The 21,020-nt window shown below is 47.8% G+C and overlaps 6 protein-coding genes and 1 non-coding gene across 9 annotated transcripts; 3 read left to right on the forward strand and 4 right to left on the reverse strand.

Moving 5' to 3' along the window:
• Positions 1-4,634: 4,634 nt before the first annotated feature.
• J3458_009377 (uncharacterized protein) lies at positions 4,635-4,981 on the reverse strand (the record flags this gene model as incomplete). Its single annotated transcript, XM_066119743.1, has 2 exons — positions 4,635-4,877; positions 4,901-4,981. 2 exons carry the CDS (start codon positions 4,979-4,981, stop codon positions 4,635-4,637), a joined length of 324 nt encoding a protein of 107 aa, XP_065975539.1.
• Positions 4,982-7,058: 2,077 nt separating this feature from the next.
• On the forward strand, positions 7,059-7,370 carry J3458_009378 (uncharacterized protein; the record flags this gene model as incomplete). Its single annotated transcript, XM_066119744.1, has 1 exon — positions 7,059-7,370. One exon carries the CDS (start codon positions 7,059-7,061, stop codon positions 7,368-7,370), a length of 312 nt encoding a protein of 103 aa, XP_065975540.1.
• Positions 7,371-7,495: 125 nt separating this feature from the next.
• J3458_009379 (uncharacterized protein) lies at positions 7,496-7,771 on the reverse strand (the record flags this gene model as incomplete). The annotated part of the gene is made up of 1 exon (XM_007809015.2): positions 7,496-7,771. The coding sequence occupies one exon, from the start codon at positions 7,769-7,771 to the stop codon at positions 7,496-7,498; it is 276 nt and encodes a 91-aa protein (XP_007807206.2).
• A 723-nt stretch (positions 7,772-8,494) lies between these two features.
• J3458_009380 lies at positions 8,495-8,576 on the reverse strand. The gene has a single exon. It is a non-coding gene; the product is annotated as a tRNA-Gly (tRNA).
• A 1,817-nt stretch (positions 8,577-10,393) lies between these two features.
• On the forward strand, positions 10,394-16,742 carry GIN4_1 (serine/threonine-protein kinase gin4). Of its 2 annotated transcripts, XM_007809014.2 has the most exons (5): positions 10,394-12,135; positions 12,199-12,921; positions 13,004-14,700; positions 14,761-15,060; positions 15,119-16,742. In XM_007809014.2, exons 1-5 carry the CDS (start codon positions 11,504-11,506, stop codon positions 15,361-15,363), a joined length of 3,597 nt encoding a protein of 1,198 aa, XP_007807205.2. In that variant the 5' UTR covers positions 10,394-11,503; the 3' UTR covers positions 15,364-16,742. The 2 variants fall into 2 exon arrangements, with proteins under 2 accessions (XP_007807205.2, XP_065975541.1); XM_066119745.1 differs by having other exon boundaries at positions 11,332-12,135; positions 13,004-16,742.
• Positions 16,034-16,621, reverse strand: J3458_009382 (uncharacterized protein; the record flags this gene model as incomplete). The annotated part of the gene is made up of 1 exon (XM_066119746.1): positions 16,034-16,621. The coding sequence occupies one exon, from the start codon at positions 16,619-16,621 to the stop codon at positions 16,034-16,036; it is 588 nt and encodes a 195-aa protein (XP_065975542.1).
• A 418-nt stretch (positions 16,743-17,160) lies between the features above and the next one.
• Positions 17,161-20,403, forward strand: ACU9_1 (Malate synthase, glyoxysomal). 2 transcript variants are annotated; one of them, XM_007809013.2, is made up of 4 exons: positions 17,161-18,323; positions 18,579-19,557; positions 19,666-19,896; positions 20,115-20,403. In XM_007809013.2, exons 1-4 carry the CDS (start codon positions 17,963-17,965, stop codon positions 20,170-20,172), a joined length of 1,629 nt encoding a protein of 542 aa, XP_007807204.1. In that variant the 5' UTR covers positions 17,161-17,962; the 3' UTR covers positions 20,173-20,403. The 2 variants fall into 2 exon arrangements, with proteins under 2 accessions (XP_007807204.1, XP_065975543.1); XM_066119747.1 differs by having other exon boundaries at positions 17,161-17,557; positions 17,941-18,323; positions 18,579-20,403.
• The last annotated feature ends 617 nt before the right edge of the window (positions 20,404-21,020 follow it).

The raw sequence follows: 21,020 nt of genomic DNA on the forward strand, positions 1-21,020 counted from the left end.
TTTATTTTAAGTTATTTATTAATTTAAGCTTTATTTCTCTTATTATAATTCGCGTTAATTACTATAAATATTATAATAAAGCCCTTTATAATCTAGTCCCTTATTATCTAATAATTAAGTAAATATATTTAAGTAAAGGCTTTTTATATAGCTTTAATTCAGAGGGTATTAGGTCTTCTTTTCTTACTTAACCTCTTTAATATATATTAGTTTAATTTTCTCTTCTATAAAATATCTTAGTTTACGCGTTTATTACCCTTAAAGCGTACGCTTTTACGTGGTAAAGGTAACCTTTCTTTACTTCTTAATCCTTTATTAATTACTAGTATTAATTTAGCTTTTAATTATATTAATTAAGGTATAATTTCCTTTAATATTAAGGCTTAACCCTTTATAAGTAAGTAGTTAATTAAGCTATTATTTACTTAAGAAGCTTACTTAACTAAAGCTCTTTACTTATTTGGTTTTAGCTATTATTTATCCTTAAAATAAACCGTTTTTATTATTTAAGAAGATTATACGCTTAAAAGCGCTAATAATATTATGTTATTAAGCTTAATAACATTTATTAATTTATTGCTTATAAGTTTCTTTAAAGTTAGCCGCGGTATATAAAGGCTTAAATCTAATTATAGCTTTAGCTTCTTATTTTAAGTGCTAGGTTAAGCTTAACCCTTAAGCTTATAAGCGTATTAGGGCCCAGAGCTCTTACAAATATAGTAAATACAAGTGTATTGTGTATTGTATTTTGTATTGTATTGTATTTTCGTGTATTGTATTTAAATACATTACATTACATAACTAAAATACCTATAAATGTATTATAAGTAAAAAAAACCCCTGTTTTCTTAAACTAAAGATTATAAGGCTAATTATAAGGGTTATAAGGGAAAATTTTATATCATTAAAAAGAGCTAAATTAGCTCTTTAAAATGCCCCACTTTTTATTACTATAAGTTATTATCTTAAAAAGTTATAAGCAATTAAAAATTCGCCCCGCTTTACTTACTTTTTATTTTAAGATATAACTTTAAAGCTTAATATCTCGCTTAATATCCACATTTTAAGGTTAATTCTTAAAGATCTAAAATCACGTGATTTTTAGCTTTATTTTAATATATAATATGCCTATATAAGCATTTATTTATAATATTAGATATTTTATAGCCTTATAATACATTTATAGGTATTCGTATCCTGTAATGTATTGTAATATATTACAATATAATACAATACAATACAGTATAGTAAAAACTACAAAAAATACAATACATTTAGAGGTCTGATTATAATTATATAGCTTAAAGAGTATATAATATAATAAAGTTATTCTTTACCTTAAGTAAGGGTTATTAATTTAATAGTAAGCTTACGTAAGCCTTTATTAGAGTAAGCTAAAGGGGAGTAGGTAACGTATTAGTTAAGTAATTTAATTAATTAGGGTTTATAATATTTTAAAGCTTATTAGCTTAAGCTTAGCCCTTTAATACTTTATATTAATTATACTATTAACTTAAAAGCTTTAGCTTAAGCTTAATAAATAATTAAGTGTTTATAAGAGTAATATTAGTATTTATTAAATACATAAATATAACGAAACGAGTATTAAGATAATACCTTAAATACTTAGTTTTCCTAAGTGGAAGTTATAAGGGATTTAAAGTTCTTCTAGGCTTATAACTATTACACTTTAAAGGGCGGTAATTATAATAATAATATATATATATAAGTTTATGTCTAGCTATAAAAGAGAGAATCGTATACGCCCTTTTTATACGTGCGCTTATTATTAGGGTTATCCACTCGTAGTTAAGGGTTTACCCTTATTTAATTATGCGTACGTAATTAGTACCCGTAACAAGTAACCCATTTTAACAATTACATGGTCCCAGCTGCCGCAGAAACCCCTTGATCAGCCAGGCCGTAAAGCTTCAATGAATACAAAGGTTTCTGGTAGTTGCAGTCAACTTGTTTATATTTTCTCTTCACTTTCTCTAGTCCTACCTCATCATACACCAGCACTTTATATGAGCAACCTCTATATATACAGATATATATGGCCCCCGCGCGTTTCAACAGCTACAAAACGGAATGGAGCATGTACCTTTCAGCGGCTGGGCGAGCACTCACGAAAGAATGTCCTGTAAATAAAATATCGTGATGTTTCTAGGACTCTTCGCTTCATCTGAAGCAGAAGCGTCTGCATCTGAATCGGCTCTCGTGTTAGAGGCATTCCCCCTTTGTCGTCTTTGATCTCAATTGGACAATAATCCCCAAATATATTGTTGGGTGATAATCCGTCGGGTACATGACGAGTACTGTTGTATTGTATACATTAGATAACAAAGATGAGGCAGTCGCCAGCAAGTCACTATATGCATAAGTACTAGACCAACGCACATATTTTCATCAGTTTCCGAGTGGACGAGGGAAACCAGTTGCCTATGACACGACATTGGAAGAGTCCATGCACAGATGAGAAGATTCACTAGGCCGTACCTTCGGAAGCCAAATAACAAAGACATTTCCTTTTAAAATGCACAGCTTATAGAGTATAAACGATCCGTGGTGAACAACTCCCAACCCCTTTTCCATTTTTTTTTCTCCTTTCCCCTTCCCAATTGTAATAGTCAAATATATGCCTGTAGGCAGAGGTTATGGCTCAAAAAAGTAATTGTACCACAGTTTTATATTTATTGAGAAGCCCAATTTCGCGGCCAAGGAGAATCCGGCCCCAGACCTTCGAGAGATCTACCTCTGGACATGCTCACTTGCCCCGAACATCTCGGCCCTGCCCCTCGTTCAGAACCTTTCACCAGGTTACAGTGCGGTATGATGAGAAAATATATAACATGCGACCAATACGGTGGTTAGAATTGATCTCAGACTCTCGATATACACTGTTCCTAAGTTGCAATCACATACAAGCATTCCAGCTTCCTGTTATCAAGAATTTTGCTCGATTCAAATGTCCGTTTTTCTCGGTTGAAAAGCCCCAAGCAGGATATCGGTAAGTACAACTCACTTTTTATACAGTCATAAGAGGACTACCAAATCTTAGTATCAAGGAGACATCTCAGTCAGATATGTCAACACGGTCTAGTCAGCGCTCAGGCAAACTGTCTGGTGAAAAGTCCAGCAGACTGCCTGAAGGTGACTCCTCCCAGTCTGTCCACGCTTACATTGTTGTCTACAACGGTAACGAGGGATGCTACCATCACTGGGCTATGACCGTGCACAACCAGGCTACCAGCAAATGGTATACCTACGAGGCGACTAGGAGATTTGCAGGCCCTTCCAGTTACACTGTTACACGGCAGACCCTCGAGGCTCGACTAGGTGCTTCAATCCCTTGACGCTTATAGCTACATATCCTAGCATCTCTATACACGGCATATTTGGAACAATCCAAGAGGTGGTGGTCCAGAATTCTAAAGACTGGAATTGCCAGAGCTACGTAACTGACATATTCGCTGCCCTGATAAAGAACAACTTGGTAACTCAAGCCGAATACGACGCGGCCTGGAAGCAAGTATCCCCTTACTATAGCCCAAGACAGCAGCCTTTTGAAGCCTGGCGGCCGGCGGCAGACGGCCAACGAATACTGTCGAAGGAATATGTAACTAACTCTGATGATGATGAAGAGTGAGAAGCTGTTTGAGTGGCAGACCTGAAAGTTGCTCTCTTTTTGCTTGTGGACTCTGCCTGTAATGTTTGTTGGGCTTGTTATTAACTTGTTTCTGTGCTTTGGAGTGTTGATGTTCTATTCAACAAAGAATTTGTTCGTCTTGTAATCTTCTAGTCTTTGGTAGCCAAATAGTACGTTCCTTGAATGATTCATTGACATATGGTGTAACTCATGCCGGGGAAAGCACATATTCAAGCGTCTAGACTAAGACACGACGGGGGCGAACCCAGGATCTTGCATCACTGGGACTGTGATATCTAGAGCCCCATTCGTATTAATTTAACTCTAGAAGCTACTTGAAATGGTTGTGAAATTTCTCAGGATTGAGACGCAGAGTCAACAAAGGCAAGGTATTTGGTATGAGGAATTACAGAAGAATGTCTACAGATACAGCGTATGCATACAAGATTAGTAAGAGACGAAATTTCAGGAATATGCATAGCTTAATTGTGGCAAACGCCTACATCTAAGCTATGTGCCTATCCCAGACTCGATCAATGAGCCATCTAGTCGGATATTGAAGCGGCGATACGCATTTTTGAAGGTACAGATACCAGTTACACTCTGACATGGGCGAAAGGTTATTTGTCATCTTGACAGATTTCCAATATTCAGGGTAGAAGCCACTAGACTCCCAGTCGATGACTCCAACGACTCTCCAGGCACCGTCTTCTTTTTTCTCCACCATAATATTAGCCGGTCGAAAGTCGCCATGGGTGAAAGCACAATTTGGCACTGTCTGATCCGGCAGGAAATCGGTAAAGACGGGACTTCCAAAATGAGGCTTGGCGAACATGAATTCCTCAAAGTCCTTTGGAGTCAGATCGGCTCAGCACTGCGACGGGTGTTCTGCTTCATATCCTTGCAACCCTCTCCCTTGAACCCACCGAGCGGCTGGTTCTGGGAAAAGACCTTAATTCCGAGAGTGTAACGTCAAGCTGGCAGCTTACATCTCGCTTTTGATCGTCCTCCAATTCAGCCATGCCTTCTCGAGACTAAGACCGGGCACGAAACGCATAAAGGTTAAGTAGAACTCGCTTAGATTAACCAACCCATGAGGTCTGGGAGCAGGTACTCCAGGCATTCTGTCCTGGAGGTACTGCATCGAGGTATATTCGGTGGTATTGTCTACTTCTCGGGTAATCTTTACAACGATATCTTGGCTAGCTCGTAGACCGTTGTAGAAAACCTATGAGAATATCGGAAGAGTACCTCACTGTCATCCAAAAGCTCTATTATGGCGCTTGAGAGGTTGTCAGATTCAGGCAGAAGCTTCTTAACTTCATCCTTCATCCGAGAGAGGCTTCACAACGATGGCAATGTCGGATTCTTGGAGGAGTGATCGAGTGTCTCTTTCACGGAAAACTGGCGGACATGTTTTCTTCTGCCGATCAGGTTCTATACAGAAGTAGGTGAGTCGCTGAATATAATAGTACTTACTGCTTTCTCGAAGCATCTTCAGGGTTTCAGCATAGGCTTTTGGTATGGTGGACAGTAGATCGGCGTCAGGATATTCCTTAGCTCGAGAGAGAGAGCGTCTTCAGCGTTCGGTGATTCCACAGAGCTGCTCGTGTCTGCCGATTGTATTTGACCACAGGGTTGGTTGACTCAGGTTTTGGAGAATTCACCGCCACATTTTCCTGTTCCATTGTCGGCTTGGCCTCGTCCTGTAAGTATGCTAGTCGCGAAGGATAGCTCTGTAACTTGTAAGCCGGGAGATATGAAAGTGGTTTGGGAGCATGGTTTCTTGTCCCCAGGGCTTGGGAGGCATCGTGGACTTCGTAGTATCGGGCAGAGCAGAATTAGTTTAGGCAGCGAAGGGCTACAAATACCTAGGCACCTACTGGCCTAGGCTTTTTTTGGTTGATTCATTAATGCCACCGAGTGGGTGCATCATCAGGCACCTACCCGGTAGCTTAAGTACTCGGGTAAACAGCTGAACTTTGGTGTTTTCATTAGTCCAATCAAGCAACATTTGAACCTTTGACTAGTCGCGCTTATCATACCTAACTACTAAGTACATAGGTAGGTAGATACCTGCAGTGGCGGGTATTTGGCCCCTTTGGAGTCATTTAACGCCGCTGGCTGGGTGAAGTGGAAATCCCAACCTGTAAGGTCAACGGTACTACGGAGTACGTTACTCCGCTAGAACACTCCAGGGTCACTGCAAGCCAGACAGGGGCACAGCACGTGATTTTGTGTCCGAAAATCCAACAGCAAATGCCTAAAGCAACATTGCCAGCTTCCATGTCGGACCAACTATGCTGTGCGCTCTTATCCGTCCAGTGCGCATATTCTGGGCGCCAGTAGATTCTCCCCTGTTCAAGTTATTTGGTTGGATTTATCGCCCTGCGCCAGAGATCAAGGCATCAGAGACCGAGTCTCGACCCCGATAATGACGGATTCCCTGCCGCTACTGAGCATCAGCTGAACCAAGCTAAAAGATTGTTTATCGAATCGCTAGACTCAGATGCGGTCTGTTCTCTAGTATCAGGATATGATAAAGGCAATACGTGCCGAGTTGTAAAAAGGGACAATGGCAGCTTGCTTCTTTGTTGAGTTTGAGCAGGACGGATCCAAGTGGATAGTCAGAATCCCATCGAGCCTGCTTTTGACAATCCCTGGGAGAAGCAGTTGAGCGAGGTGACCACTATACAGTAAGCTACATCTCATTCCTGTTTTGCACGTCCACTCATAAAGACAGATATCTCGAGCGCAACACGCGGATTCCCGTTCCCCATGTTCGTGGATACGGTCGTGCCAAGTTGGCCGGAGGTAGCTCCGGAATGCAGATGTATCTCATACAGACCTCATACCAGGCGAGCCACTGAATAAGAAATGCCTAATTGAAGCCGACAAGGAACACCGACAATACTTTTTCTCTCAGCTTATCGATATCTTGGCTGAGCTTAGACAACTCGAGTTTCCCTTACTAGGCTCCCTGATGCCGGATTCTAATAGCAACCTACATCCTGCTCTGGGTCCTATTATCTCCATGTCTGCTACCACACTCCGGCTCCCGAATCAGTCAACCTTCGCATCTGCCAAGGAATACATGAGATACCAATTTAGCCTCATATCGGGCTTTTATACGCTGCCAGTTCCCCACCATGCAGCCGAGGATATCCAAACAGAAGTTTTTGCACTAGATGGCATGGATCGCATTTTCAACAAAGTAATTGATCCTAGGCTAAACACAGGGCCCTTTGTGCTGAATCGTCTAGATTTGCGGAGCAACAACATCATCGTGGATCAGAAATTGCAGATTCAGGGCGTAATTGATTAGGAATTTGCCAGTACTGTTCCGTTGCAAATCTTCACCCCGCCATCGTGGATAACTGGCCATGACTCGATTGAAACGGACAAGCAGATGCATGCTGAGTTCCGAGACGTTTTGAATGAGGAGGGCAAAATTAGTCGCCTTTGCGACCAGCTGAGAAAGGAATGGTATACCCAGTTGGATGGCAAGTCAGATATCAACAAATCAGGCATGGCGTTTTGCGTTGCCCACGTACTACGCCGCCCTACCGACGTCACCGACATATTTTGCGATTTTTCTGCTCGAAAGGACTCCGATAAACCTCTAGATGACATGGTGGCAGAGTTTTTTGATGGCAATGAAGCTCTAGCATCCGAGGTGCAACGTCGGCGGAAAAGTGTGAGCGCTACACGCAGTATTTGAAGGAACATGGGCTTTATGAAACTGAGGAGGACAGGCTCCTTGCCAAGTCAACAGCCTTGAAAGAAAAATGGGGTTGGTCATAGGGCTTGCGTGCCTATCTGCTGAATACATAAGCGCTTTCAAGCTCACATACCATTCATTTCTTTAAGCCTCTTTTCCTCCTGCTGCAACTCGTGTATCTTCTGCCACATGAGTCCAATGCTCTCCTCCTTTCCCGCTCGCCTACGCTGGTACTTCTCCAATTCTTCGTCGGCAGGCTTAGGCATGGTCTTGCTTTTTTTCCTTCTGCTTCTTGCACTTGACGCACTTCCTACCATCTGACTCAGATTCGCTTGCTCAATGCTGTTGATGTATTCCAGGATATCCTCAAATTCCTTTTGCTCTTGTGCCACGGTTGCCATTATTTCGCTGATTCGCTTCTTGGGCTGTGACAGTTTCTGAGGGGACAAGTTCATGTTGACGGTAGTTTCTCTGGGCTAGTGTCTTAGGGTCGCGAGGTAGTAGTGAGACTTAAACTTATTGAGCAGTTCGTCGTTGAGACGCGTATTGAAGTTGAACTTGGAATATATCATGCAAGCATAGGGAAAGCGAAGAATGACTTTCTGGCTAAAGTATCGACTGTTGCTCGAAAACCTGTAATTTCGGTGATGGTGAAGAGAGAGGGATATTGGGAATCTTCAGAATGTTTCTTGCTACGCCCGGCATTCAAACAGGCAGCAGCGGTCCTTAAGATGGTCAGGCGCTGGAGGCACCATAACCGCATGATCAGTGAAGGAACCAACAGCCAGAGGCCGGCATTCCAGAAACGCTCGTCTCAATGTTGGCCTTCGCCGTTAGGCCGCCAAAATGTAGCAATGGCTCTGTTTCGGTAGCTAGCTAAATTTGCCATCTCCAACCCACTCCATGGCATCTCCCTGGTGAACAAACAGCCTGCCCGGAGTTATCACGAGAATAGTCTCGCTTGATTACATGAGGTCTACACTTAGGTACACCAGCGATGATGATGAACCAAAACTCTCTACTCTGCTGTGCCACGGTTTAATACCGAGAAGGAAAAAAAAATATGAAACCACTTTGTGCATTTGTGCATTGAAATTGGGATAATGTTCCAAAAAGAGAGTAGATGCGTAATCTGGGAATCGAACCCAGGGCTCCCCGACGTTGCTCGGATGGCAACGGAGAATTTTACCACTAAACCAATTACGCTTGGCTGTTGTTGCAAGCTCTCAGCCTAATTAGTAGTTACAAGGGTACTTTGTCTAGCTCTCCAAGTTGGGCCAACCTCGATCAAGCTTAGTTGACTTCATCCGCAGAACTGTCGGCTTCATAGACTCTGTTGCGGCCTCAAGGTCAACGGCCACGTTAAATAAAAAATCATAGTTCCTCTTTATATACCTCTTTTGGCGTCGTACCGCCATTCTCTTTCTTTTTCCGACTGCTTTGTTACCTCCGTAAGTGAACGGGCATCTATTGCATGAGAACAGTCGCAGATAGGCAACTGGCTCTTCGTATCTCGTTGGAAACTCACGATAAGCACAACATTGTGGTGACCATGGTGAGCCTCGACAAATGCCGGATACTAAAATTACAAAGGTCTACCTAGCGCCATGGAGCGCCAATATGACGAGTTTGGGGTAGAACAAGGGGGCGACCTGGATGACTATGGTTATAGGATAGAGACAACGCCAGACATATGTAAGCTTGAAGCTACTATCACGGCGGGACTCGGACTCGTCAAAATTGTTGTGGTGGGCCTCGTCGATACCTTTACCAACGCTACTAAAAGGGGCAAGATCTTGGGAACGAGTAGGAAGATGCGAATAGAACAGCTCCATCTTCAAGCATATACGCCACCCCGAATTATCATCTGTTGAAAATCTGGAGAATGTACTCCGTAGGCAGCACGAAATCTGGTACGGGGAGTGCGAATGACCCGAAGCCCTGGGACGGTGGAGTACCAAATCATGCAGTAACACAGATGTCCAGACATGGAGCAACGAAGGGAAAAGACATTGGGCCTTTGAAATCTAACTTGTGCGAGACGTCAGCTTGAGCTAGAAGCGTATCAGGCTGGGCCTACAGGTTTTAAACGTATCAGGGAATCAAGCATCAAGGCAAGCTGTTGGCTTCGTTCCAACGATGAGCACGAACAGGCAGTGAAGCGGTGGTCTAACACCGGCTCAGTCATGCTTTGACAACCGATAGTTGAGCGTATTGACATTGTTGTCTCAGCATGATGCTACCCGTCCTCGTGGACCGGCAGCAATGGAGCTAAAGACATAGCAGCGGCAGAATAGAAGCATCATGGAAATAGGTAAAAGGACCATCGACCTTCGTTCATTTGGCCGTGTCGCCACTCTTTGGGGAGACCACCAGCTCGACGTGTGACATCTGATTGCCAATTCAACGAGGGCTTCTATTTGCGGGTCTCGTGTTCGGTTTTTGGATAGTGAACAAGGCACATGGCTCCACATTCTTGGTCGTGGGATGTCCGTATTCTGGATCAAGGACTCAGGGACCGTTAAATGATGACCCAACGCTAGAGGTTGATTGAGGCAACTCGGCAGAGTGTGTGAGAGAGCGGCACGATGGAAGCCATCATATCATATCACCAGGAGCCGCTGCTTAGTCATACGTGGGCTTGTCCGGAGAAGGTGTTTATTATCGGGGGCAGCATCATCTCATTATGTCATCCCTTGAGTTCCAGTCTCAAAATTGCCTTGGACAATGTAACTGCTATCCACACCCGCCGCTCTTCTTTGGGGGATAGCGTTCTCGTTGTCGAAAGGGTAGTTGGCAACATTATCTTTGGTCCTAGGCTGTTGACGGTTGATGCCAGTGAGGGCAAACAAACAAATATATTACCAAATTCGACAAACCACCCGCCGAGCCCTGGCGACTTGATATGCGTCGGCTACCAAGCCCTATTTTGGGTGCAAAAAAAGTGGCCGTTGGAATCTGTACATGTCACTAGGGATAAGGAAATTGCGAGCTGCAATAGTAGTACTATTGCAGTCCTTAGCCCGGTGCAGATGGGACTTTAGGATCTTCGGACCCCATCGTAATGCAGGTACCATGCAAGCTACGGAGTACGATGCAAAGTTATTGGACGGAGGGGTTGTGGATTGAACTTTCTGAGCCCGATGGATAATGGGTAAACTACCTACCTGGGTTGGTAGGCTTCATCATTTCAATTTTTCTTGTTCTGGCCCAATTGCACAATTCACCGCCGCCGCCGGAGTGGTAAAGTAACGGCAGCGGCAGCAAGCAAGCAGGCTGGCAAAGTCAAGTGGCCGGGCAAGTCAGCAAGGCTAGAGTTTTGCTGGCGAGATTCCATTTGTCGGCGCTGGCAACTGGAATGCGGCCAAGAATGGTGCACCAAGTATGCCTTCCTGGCAACCATCGTCAATCCCCGTCATGATCTCGACTTTTATTCTCTCACGCTTCTTAAACATTTCTCCACCCGCCAGGTGGTCGCAGTGCCGACAGCTGGCAGCACTGCTTCGTTATTTCTGCAGATGCCAGTCACTTGTCCCAGTCTGACCTCCCAAGTTCCAGTGCCAGCCAACTGACCATCCCGTCTCCCTTGCGCCATGTCATATTTGGTCCAAAACACCAGCCGCCACTTACCCAAAGTAAACATTACATTCCAGATTCCACGTCGGTGGAGAGGATTGCGCTTCCACTCTACGCTTCTGCCACTCCGTACATACTTTCACTTCAGCTCATGACCTAGACAGTGTCGCATTCTTGGTCCCCCGTCCTGTCTTCCAGTGCTCTGCTTCATCTACTCGGCTCAATTGCCCTTTCTGCTCCTCCCAACCAGACGACCCTCGACCTTTGTAGTTGCCCCTTCTCTTCTCTTCTCTTTCCCGCTCTTTCTTTGCTGTCGTGTGCGCCACCGACACTCGATCTTTGCCTTCGTCGGATTGATGGGTCCGACTTCCCACTACGTTGCCTTCTATTAACTCAAACTTGGACCTGTATTGTCTGCTATCATTAACAGCTAGCGCGACTGGGAGGAGGGGAAAAAGAAATATCACCGCCAACGGCCAGAAACACGACGTCGACGAACTGAAATAGCTAACCCCGAATATTATGTGCTAATTCCTACGACATCACCAAACACCAACATGGCGGATGCGATGGTTGCCAAGGTTCGCTCGCCCTTGGCCGAGACGACGAACCGAATGAACTCTCCGATCCCTGTGTTGGAACACCAGACAAACAAGCCGCCGCGTTACGCCCAGCCCGACGTGGTTTATCCCCAGCATAACCAACCGGCGTCACATTCGAGGCCAGAAAGCCAGCAAGCTATGGATGCACCAAACATCACCCTCAACACCCAAATGTCTGGTGTAATACAGCATCCGTATCCGCAACCTGCAGAGAATGATAAGCGAATGTCCCAAGCTTCGTATGCTTCAACCTCAAGTAGTCGAAGCAGGAAGAACTACAAGACTCATATTGGGCCTTGGCAACTGGGACGAACGCTGGGCAAAGGCTCGTCAGCTCGTGTACGCCTCTGCCGCCACAACATCACCAACCAACTTGCCGCCGTCAAAATTGTGAACAGAACGATGGCCTACTTGGTCCAAGATAGCTCCATGGCCGCTCTAAGCAAATGGGACAACAGTCTCCCTGACCAGATCAATGGAGAGATGCGCGTTCCCATGGCAATTGAGCGTGAAGTTGCAATTCTTAAACTTATCGAACACCCAAATATCATGAAACTGTACGACATATGGGAGAACCGCTCTGAAATGTCAGTTTTCTTTCTTCTTTACACCCTCTCCACAATTTCTGTCAATCTACTGACGTAAAACAGATATCTCATTCTCGAGTATATCGACCAGGGCGATCTATTTACCTTTATCAACTCCAGAGGACGACTCCCTGAGGAACTTTCCATCTATTTCTTCCGACAGATGATGAGTGCCATTTCTTACTGCCATTCTTTCAATGTGTGCCATCGTGATCTGAAGCCTGAGAACATTCTCATCACTGCAGACTTGCAAATCAAAATTGCAGATTTTGGTATGGCTGCGCTTCACCAAACCGCTACACATCAGCTTGCTACGGCCTGCGGAAGCCCCCATTACGCTGCTCCAGAACTTCTCAAAAACAAGCAATACCGTGGGGATCGGGCTGATATCTGGAGCATGGGTGTCATTCTCTACGCAATGCTGTCGGCCACTTTGCCATTTGATGACCCTGACTTGCGGGTCATGATGGCCAAGACAAAGAAGGGACATTATGAGATGCCCAAGGGTCTCAGCCCCGAGGCTGAGGATCTGATACGAAGAATGCTCCAGGTAAACCCTGACCGCCGAATTACCATGAAGGACATCTGGAGGCACCCGTTGGTTCAGAAATATAGGAACCTGGACAATTTCGGAGACAACACCGCCCAATTGCCAGACACCCGAAAAGGTTTCCAGTATACGCCTGTAGCTAGAACCAACATTGACCCCCAGCTCCTTCGACAACTTCGATCCATGTGGCACATGTTTAGTGAGCAGGATCTGATCCTCACCCTTACATCCGCAGAGTAAGTAATAGTCGGTGACCTCGTTGACATCAACCCCAGATGAATGCCCCTCATGTATGCAACTAACAAATATCGAACCTAGGCCAAATGACCAGAAGGCCTTTTATTGGTTGCTTTATAACTATCGGAACAAGCAGCTGGAGGACTTCAAGCCAGAATTGGCCCACTCCATGAGTGACTACCACCATCTCAAGCCAGCTATTTGGAAGAGGCGTGTCTCAACCTGCCAATTCGAGAAACCCAGAGCAAATGGACACGGGCGTTCTATTTCGCGCTTCACAGTGATATCCAATGCCCCCGATACAGAAAATGACAGCTATGATCCATACCGCAGCAGTCGCATGCTACAACAATGCGACACGCAAGTCAGCCATGCAAAGATTACTGTGCATCGTGATGGCGAAGTTGTTACCACAACTGCAACTGGACAAGCTAATAGAATGCGCAGCGGCTCCAACGCCCGTCGTTTGCGGGCAAACTCGACAAGAGCCTCGCTTACGAGCCGGCCACAATCGTCTCGTGGATCACTTGCCTCACTTCGGAGTAGTCGACAAGGAACTCCCAAGATACGGGTGCCTAGTCTCCGCCACAAACGAGGTGTAGACTTCTCCCATATCCGCAAGCGATCTGGTTCTGCTGGACCTGGTCCGCGGGCAGCCAATCGCAATACTGGATCTCCTTTTGTTGTCGTTGGTAACGGAACAGCTCAACGAGTATCGGCACCGGCCGGCCGAAATGCAAGTCCAGACTTGCCTAAAACAGCTGATGGCACGTACCCTAAGGCCGTGGGCGGCCCTGCCAAACAATCTCCCAAGAAACACGATGCTTCTATGATTTTCCACGAAGAGCTGCGCAAATTCAGCAACATCTGTGCCAAGGACTGCGACGAGGCATTCAGAACCTCCATTATCGTTTACGATTCAGAGTGCGACTCGTCGACTACCGAGGGTGACCGTAGACACCGGGAATCCAACCCGTTCTCAATATCCCTCGATAGCCCAACGACGACCATCTCCCCAGTGACTGACGCATCCAGCGACTCGTGGCACAGCCGTCCCTTACCTCCACTACCCAAAGTCGCCAGCACGCAGAATCAAGCCACGGTATCAGACAGGAATAAGGCGCGTCCGATTTCACCGAACAGAGATGCTGCCAAGAATGGGGACGTGGAAGCAATCAGCAAAGTTTCTGTTCTTCCAAGACAGGTTGACCGCCGGACTGTCTCGGCCCCGATTTACAGCCAGACACATAGAAAGCTTTCTACGCTGCCTTCGATAAATGAAAATGCTGGACTTCACGGCGATGGAGCTCGCATTGTGTCCGCTCCACCACAGAGCCCCGTGAGACGAGCAAATGAGAAGAATAGTAGTATGGACTATCTTAGCAGGGTTGAACGTACTATTCGGGTTGTCAACTCACCCGCCCCTGAAAATCCGCACAGATCCCCGAACCTAGTTGAGACCCAGTTGGTAAACAGAGACGGAGGCTCTCGGCATCCCCTTCATCAGCAGCTCTCCTACGATGATATGGAATACGACGACCATGTCTACGATGTGGAATCCGCCCCCAAGAAGAAGAAGTCGTCTTGGTTCAAGCGAGTCTCCAGAGCAGAATCCAGCACCGGTTCCAGTGACAGCGGAGTACGCCGGGCAAGCAGTTCCACAGACTCCAAGCAACATCGTTCCGACGAGGAGTCCAGTGAACAAAGCAAGAAGAGAAACTTTACCTTTCCGTTTTGGAAGAGCAACAAGGGCAAAGACACTGGTATGACTATTGAAGGTACTAATGACGCCGATTTGCTTTTGTTATTGAGCCTCATGGAGACTAACCGATGTATAGGTCTCGGGGATGTGCCCAAGAAGCAGCAAGGGACGGGCCGGGCAGTCGCGAGGAAGCGACAATCCGGCATGGTTCGATTCAACTCGGGTAGCACCCGGCATATTGAAGTCAAGCAGAATTGGCTTACGCGCCTATTCCGCGTCAAGCCAGCCACTGGCTATCTTTGCATGACGTTGACCTGCCAGCGAGCCCGTCAGGAGATTGTGATTTTGTTGCGCGATTGGCGGCGTTACGGGATAAGAATTGCGCAGGTCGACAAGCAGCGCAACGTCGTCTTTGGAAGACTGAGAGCTAAGAACTGTAGGCGTCTCACAAGTTGCCAGGACATTGAGGAAGCAAAGCTGACCGAAGTGATTAGACTTGAACTTGAGAGAAGTCGAATTTGCTGCGGAGATCATGAAGGTGATTGAGCATGGCAAGAAGCAGCCACTTTGCATTGTCCGGTTCACCCAGGAACGCGGCGCGGCAAGCACTTTGCATCGCATTGTTCACACGATGAAGGTTATGTTTGAGAGCCGACACCTGTTGGTTACTGATAAAAATAAGAAGAAGATGATGATCAACACGCTCAACTCACACGAAGCAAAAAACACCAACTTATGACTAATACGACAACATAATACTCATTGATATCAACCCTGTAATAAAGAAGAAAGGATGTTCCTCGGTGGGTAACTGGTGAATTTTGAACCCAAGAAAAGAGCAAACAGTATATGAATATGGCGAACAGGCAACGGTTTTTGTTGGATTTGCGATTCCCCTCTTCTTGGCTGGTTTGCCGGACACAAGCAGGCTTTTTTATTGCTCTCTCTCTCTCTTTTTTTTTCTTGTCTTTTTGTCTTTTTACTGTCCATTTTGGTTTCTAGGGAAGGCGTTTGGATTGCGGACCGTAGGGAAGTAAAGGGAGATGGGTGTACTTGCTAACCAGGCATATATTATTTTGTGATTCGATGTTTCATGGCGAGATGCCGTGACAACTGGGGAAGTGGCTCTTTTTTTTTTTTTTTTGCATGGCTGAACAAGGTTTCGGGGAGGAAAGGAGTTGATGCTGTTTATCAGTGTATGTATTAGAGTAATTGGCATTGCTTCAGCTGAAGTGTACTCAAGTGTATTCTTTTGCCGGACTGAATGAAGAAAGAATTATCAAGCAATTAAGCAATCAAGCACGTGGTGGGTGACGGGAGGAAGCATCACGGCGACTGGTTTAGTAATGGACATGGTTAATGGGGGTTGTTGAGGGCAACAGGCGTCACTGGATCCGGCGTCGGTGGTATTAATGGATGCCGAGACAAAGAGGCATCGCCATGTCAAGGGAGGCGTGACTTGGTGTATGAGTGCAACGACGGCCGGGCGGCGGCACAACAGCAAAAACAATTGACGGCCCTCTCGTGTTGCAGCTAACAAGCCATCGAGGATGCAAGGATGAGTGGGCATCAGGCTTGCGAATAGATACGTACATGCGTGGACATGAATCAATGCATGCAACTTGGAAGAAAGGCACTGGTATCGTGCTGCGTGCTGACATCAGGAATGACGGATATGAACGGCAGGTCGTCGGTGCGCCCTCCAAGGCCGGAAAGACTCGGGGCGCGCCGGCATAGTAGGCCATGACGGCCCATTGCCATTCAAAGCCTCGGTTTGAAATCGTGCCTGCTCGGACGTGGGGATGTTTGCCCTTTTGGATCGTGGGACCTACGTTGGATACTTGGATCGATGGCAGGGCATTGGCCAATGCTGGCCGGTTCGGATGTTGGAGGCGCTTCTGGTTCCGAGAGCTATAGGGTGCGTCACTGTTTATGGGACTGTTTGTGGGATGGCCGAGGTGTAGCTGGTGAGGGCGGGTGCGAAAGATGTGTATCATTTATTTCGAGGGGAGGAGGGAGGATGGGTTCGGTAAAGATGATAATGATGATGATAATGATAATGATGATGATAATGATGATGATGATGATAATGATGATGATGATGATGATGATGATGATGATGATGATGTTGGTGGTGGTGGTTGTGAGATGAATGACATTCAATCAAGACGTGGTGAAACTTGTCGGCCAGGCCCGGTTGCACGCGCGCCGCCGGCCGGTCAAGGGGCGCTGGAGCACTGCGAGCTTCAGAACTCACAGCAATTGAGGCTGCGCTGAGCCGAGACTGGGCCGTTTTGCTGGGCTACCCCGCGTTGGCTCCGATGGCGCCGGAGGTATGGGCGATCGCGGAGTAGGTACCGCGAGCGTAGGAGAAGCATGGCTGCGGTACCTGCATCTGTTGCGTGTGTACTTGGCCATCTGCGTCCGATGCGTCCCCACCCGGGCCAAGGCTGGAGGGCAGTCGAACTGGTGGCACTCATGATCGAGGTCAAGGCCGCAGTGTTCCCTACTTACGTATCAGATATACGCATCCATGCCCTCACCCAGTGTTCAAGATTCGCCTCTGAATCATATATATGTTTCTTTCCATCTCCGTACATCCGAGCGCAGGCCGATGGTGGCCGAGCAACGGGTGTGCATCGTGAGAACCGTAGCCGCGGTCTGCAAGCTTCAATTAATAAAGCCCCTTCTACCATGGGTGCATGCGCGGGAGGGAGCTAAATATGAGACGGGTCAGAGCTGTAGCACATTCTCCCCTCCCCCATTGACGTATTTGACGTATTATTTCCTCTCTTTTTTTTCTTCTTGATTCTTGGCCTTCCCCCCTCCTCTCTTCCATAAAACGAATAACTGTGAAACTATCCCGATTGTGACCAACTTGAGTGAGGCAACGACATTCAGCTCGGCCGTTTAAAGCACAACGGTCATACGAGGTGGGTTCCGTTTATTTTTTATTTTGTGTTATTTTTATTTTTCCCCTATGGACGGAGCTGCTCCCATTATACATACCCGTTTGTCTGCGCTCGGGTATGGATGGAACCACTAGCTCTGTGGTCGTTGGCACGTGAAAGCCATGCAGATCCGGAGACGACATACATGGCTGTGACGAAACTACATTTCGGGAATTCTCGCCTGACACCCATCTCTCGTCCTCTTCTTCTTTTGTCTAGGACACATCTCTTCCCATCTTCCACCTCAACCCCTTCAAAAGACGCTAGTTTTTTATTTGTTTGGATTAGGCCTTGCTTCATCCGCTGAGCCGGCTTCACCCAAATCCATCACTCACATCACCGGGCCCTTCGGCTAACCTTTCAAGACCACGCACATCAGGAACCGCAATGGCTGCCACCGACACCATCCTCCAGGGCGTCTCGGTCAACGGCAAGGTTGGCGAGACTCACCGCAAGATCCTGACGCCCCCGGCGCTTGCGTTCCTTGCCCTCCTGCACCGCTCCTTCAACGGCACCCGCAAGCAGCTGCTGGAGCGTCGCAAGATCCGCCAGGCCGAGATTGACCGCGGCGTCTTGCCCGACTTCCTGCCCGAGACGAAGCACATTCGTGAGAATCCGACCTGGAAGGGAGCGCCGCCGGCGCCGGGCCTGGTTGATCGCCGCGTCGAGATTACCGGGCCTACCGACCGGAAGATGGTTGTGAATGCCTTGAATGCCGATGTGTATACGTATATGGCTGATTTTGAGGGTGAGTTTTCTTTTTTTCCTTTTTTTTTTACAACATGTAACAACTTGTTTCTCTTCAGCTTGCATCTTTCCCCTTCTTTCCCTTTGTTTTTAGCAGCAATTCAAGACTACTTGGAGCAGCTCGAGTCTGTTCTTTGTCTGCTTCGTCGGCTATTCCAGCCAAATCCTACATGCCGAGGATCATGTGGAACCACAGCCGAGCTTGATGCCGGGACTCAAACGACACCAACGACAGCATGACTAACGTCCTTGACAGACTCCAGCGCCCCGACATGGGAAAACATGATCAATGGCCAGGTCAACCTGTACGACGCCAACCGCCGCCAGGTCGACTTCAAGCAGGGCCAGAAGGAGTACAAGCTCCGCACCGACAGGAAGCTGCCGACGCTCATCGTGCGCCCTCGCGGCTGGCACCTCGACGAGAAGCACGTCACCGTCGACGGCGAGCCCGTCTCGGGCGGCCTCTTCGACTTTGGCCTGTACTTCTTCCACAATGCCGTCGAGCTGCAGCGCCGCGGCTACGGCCCGTACTTTTACCTGCCCAAGATGGAGAGCCACCTCGAGGCGCGCCTCTGGAACGACGTCTTCAACCTGGCCCAGGACTACATCGGCATGCCGCGCGGCACCATCCGCGGCACCGTGCTCATCGAGACCATCCTGGCCGCCTTTGAGATGGACGAGATCATCTACGAGCTGCGCGACCACAGCTCGGGCCTCAACTGCGGCCGCTGGGACTACATCTTCAGCACCATCAAGAAGTTCCGCCAGAACCCCAACTTTGTCCTGCCCGACCGCTCGTGCGTCACCATGACGGTGCCCTTCATGGACGCCTACGTCAAGCTGCTCATCCAGACCTGCCACAGGCGCGGCGTCCACGCCATGGGCGGCATGGCCGCCCAGATCCCCATCAAGGACGACAAGCAGGCCAACGACGCGGCCATGGAAAACGTCCGCGCCGACAAGCTGCGCGAGGTCCGCGCCGGCCACGACGGCACCTGGGTCGCCCACCCGGCCCTGGCCTCCATCGCCACCGACGTCTTCAACAAGCACATGCCCACCCCGAACCAGCTGTTTGTGCGCCGCGAGGACGTCCACATTGGCCAGAACGACCTCCTCAACATGAACGTCCCCGGCAGCGTCACCGAGGACGGCATCCGCAAGAACCTCAACATTGGCCTGGGCTACATGGAGGCCTGGATCCGCGGCGTAGGCTGCGTGCCCATCAACTACCTGATGTAAGTGCTTCATTCCCCACGACAACCAAATACAAAAAATTATGGGTAGTATCAGCAACCAACTTTCCTTTTTTCGTTTTTGCTAACAAAAACACGCCCCCAACGCAGGGAGGACGCCGCCACCGCCGAAGTCTCCCGCTCCCAGGTCTGGCAGTGGGTGAGGCACGGCGTCTCAACCGCCGAGGGCAAGCGCATCGACAAGGCCTACGCCCTCAAGCTCCTCAAGGAGCAGGCCGACCAGCTGGCCTCCAAGGCCGGCAAGGGCAACAAGTACCACCTTGCCGCCCAGTACTTTGCCGGCCAAGTCACTGGCGAAGACTACGCCGACTTTTTGACAACGTACGTTATGAAACTCTCCTCTACCCCCCAGCCCGGCTGTTGCCAAGTTCCGTACTTTCATCACTTTTTTTCGCTCTTCCATATTGCAAAAGATATCGTAGAGTGGGAAGATATACACGTTGAGAAGAGCAGTGAGCTTGGGGGACGATTTTGAGTCGTGGATTTTTCCTGTCCTTTGCCGCGTCACACTATTGAATTGAGGCTAAATCGTGAAACAGGTTGCTCTACAATGAGATTACGCAGGTTGGCACCCCTAGCCCTGCTTCTAAGCTGTAATTCAAAAGATGAAAAAAAGCGAGCAATGGCACGGAGGTTACCGAGATGATACGACTTGATTGAAATTGCAAGACTTGCAGTTGGAAGGGAGGCGAGATCTGTTTGGCACTTGAGGACAGGAATCGATGTAATTTTTGTTACCCTATTTGAGTAAGCCCTTTTTTTAAACATGGGCGCGAATTCTAGCTTGAAGACATGTATGCCATGCTGTGCTATTCAATCATTGTTTCCCCGAAAACACTTGCCTCTGCCCCGGGTATCTGCCAGTTGTAAAAAGATGGTTTATCCGGGTTTCGTGTCACGGATCCGATCCAACTATTTCCGCGTAGTTGTCAAGGATTCAGTATCCCCCCGACACATAAACAGTACGAGTCTACCCTAGGCCTGCTTGTGTCCAGAATTCTATCCGCAAAACCGCACAACCACGACACCACACTTGTTGAACCATGGCGGGTATCCTCCCCCCCCTCCCAGCCCAAAACTCAAAAATTTTTCGAATCGAGTCATCTCATCTATCTGTTTACACCGAAAGTATCCCCCGCCCCGCATCTCGATCAGAGGGAAACTGAGCAATTGCCACCCACACTGCCGCCTGGTCTATCATCACGAGAGATTGAATGGCTGAAGCATGGGCCGCCGACGAACCATCCCTTTTGTCCCGGGCCTGTTTCGGCCAGAGGGCGTTCCCGGTTCTCACGCGGCCCTTTGCTGTTTTTGACTGACTCGACCCTTCCGTCTGATAGCATCAGGCCCCCGGTTCGCGGGGGGACACCACCGACTTCAACCGGCTCCATGAGTCCATGGCCTCGCCCGTAATCAACTCCGAAGTGTGCGGCCGCGCATTTTGA

The sequence above is a fragment of the Metarhizium acridum genome, assembly GCF_019434415.1.
Source record: "Metarhizium acridum strain ARSEF 324 chromosome Unknown scaffold_141, whole genome shotgun sequence".
Lineage (NCBI taxonomy): Eukaryota > Fungi > Ascomycota > Sordariomycetes > Hypocreales > Clavicipitaceae > Metarhizium > Metarhizium acridum.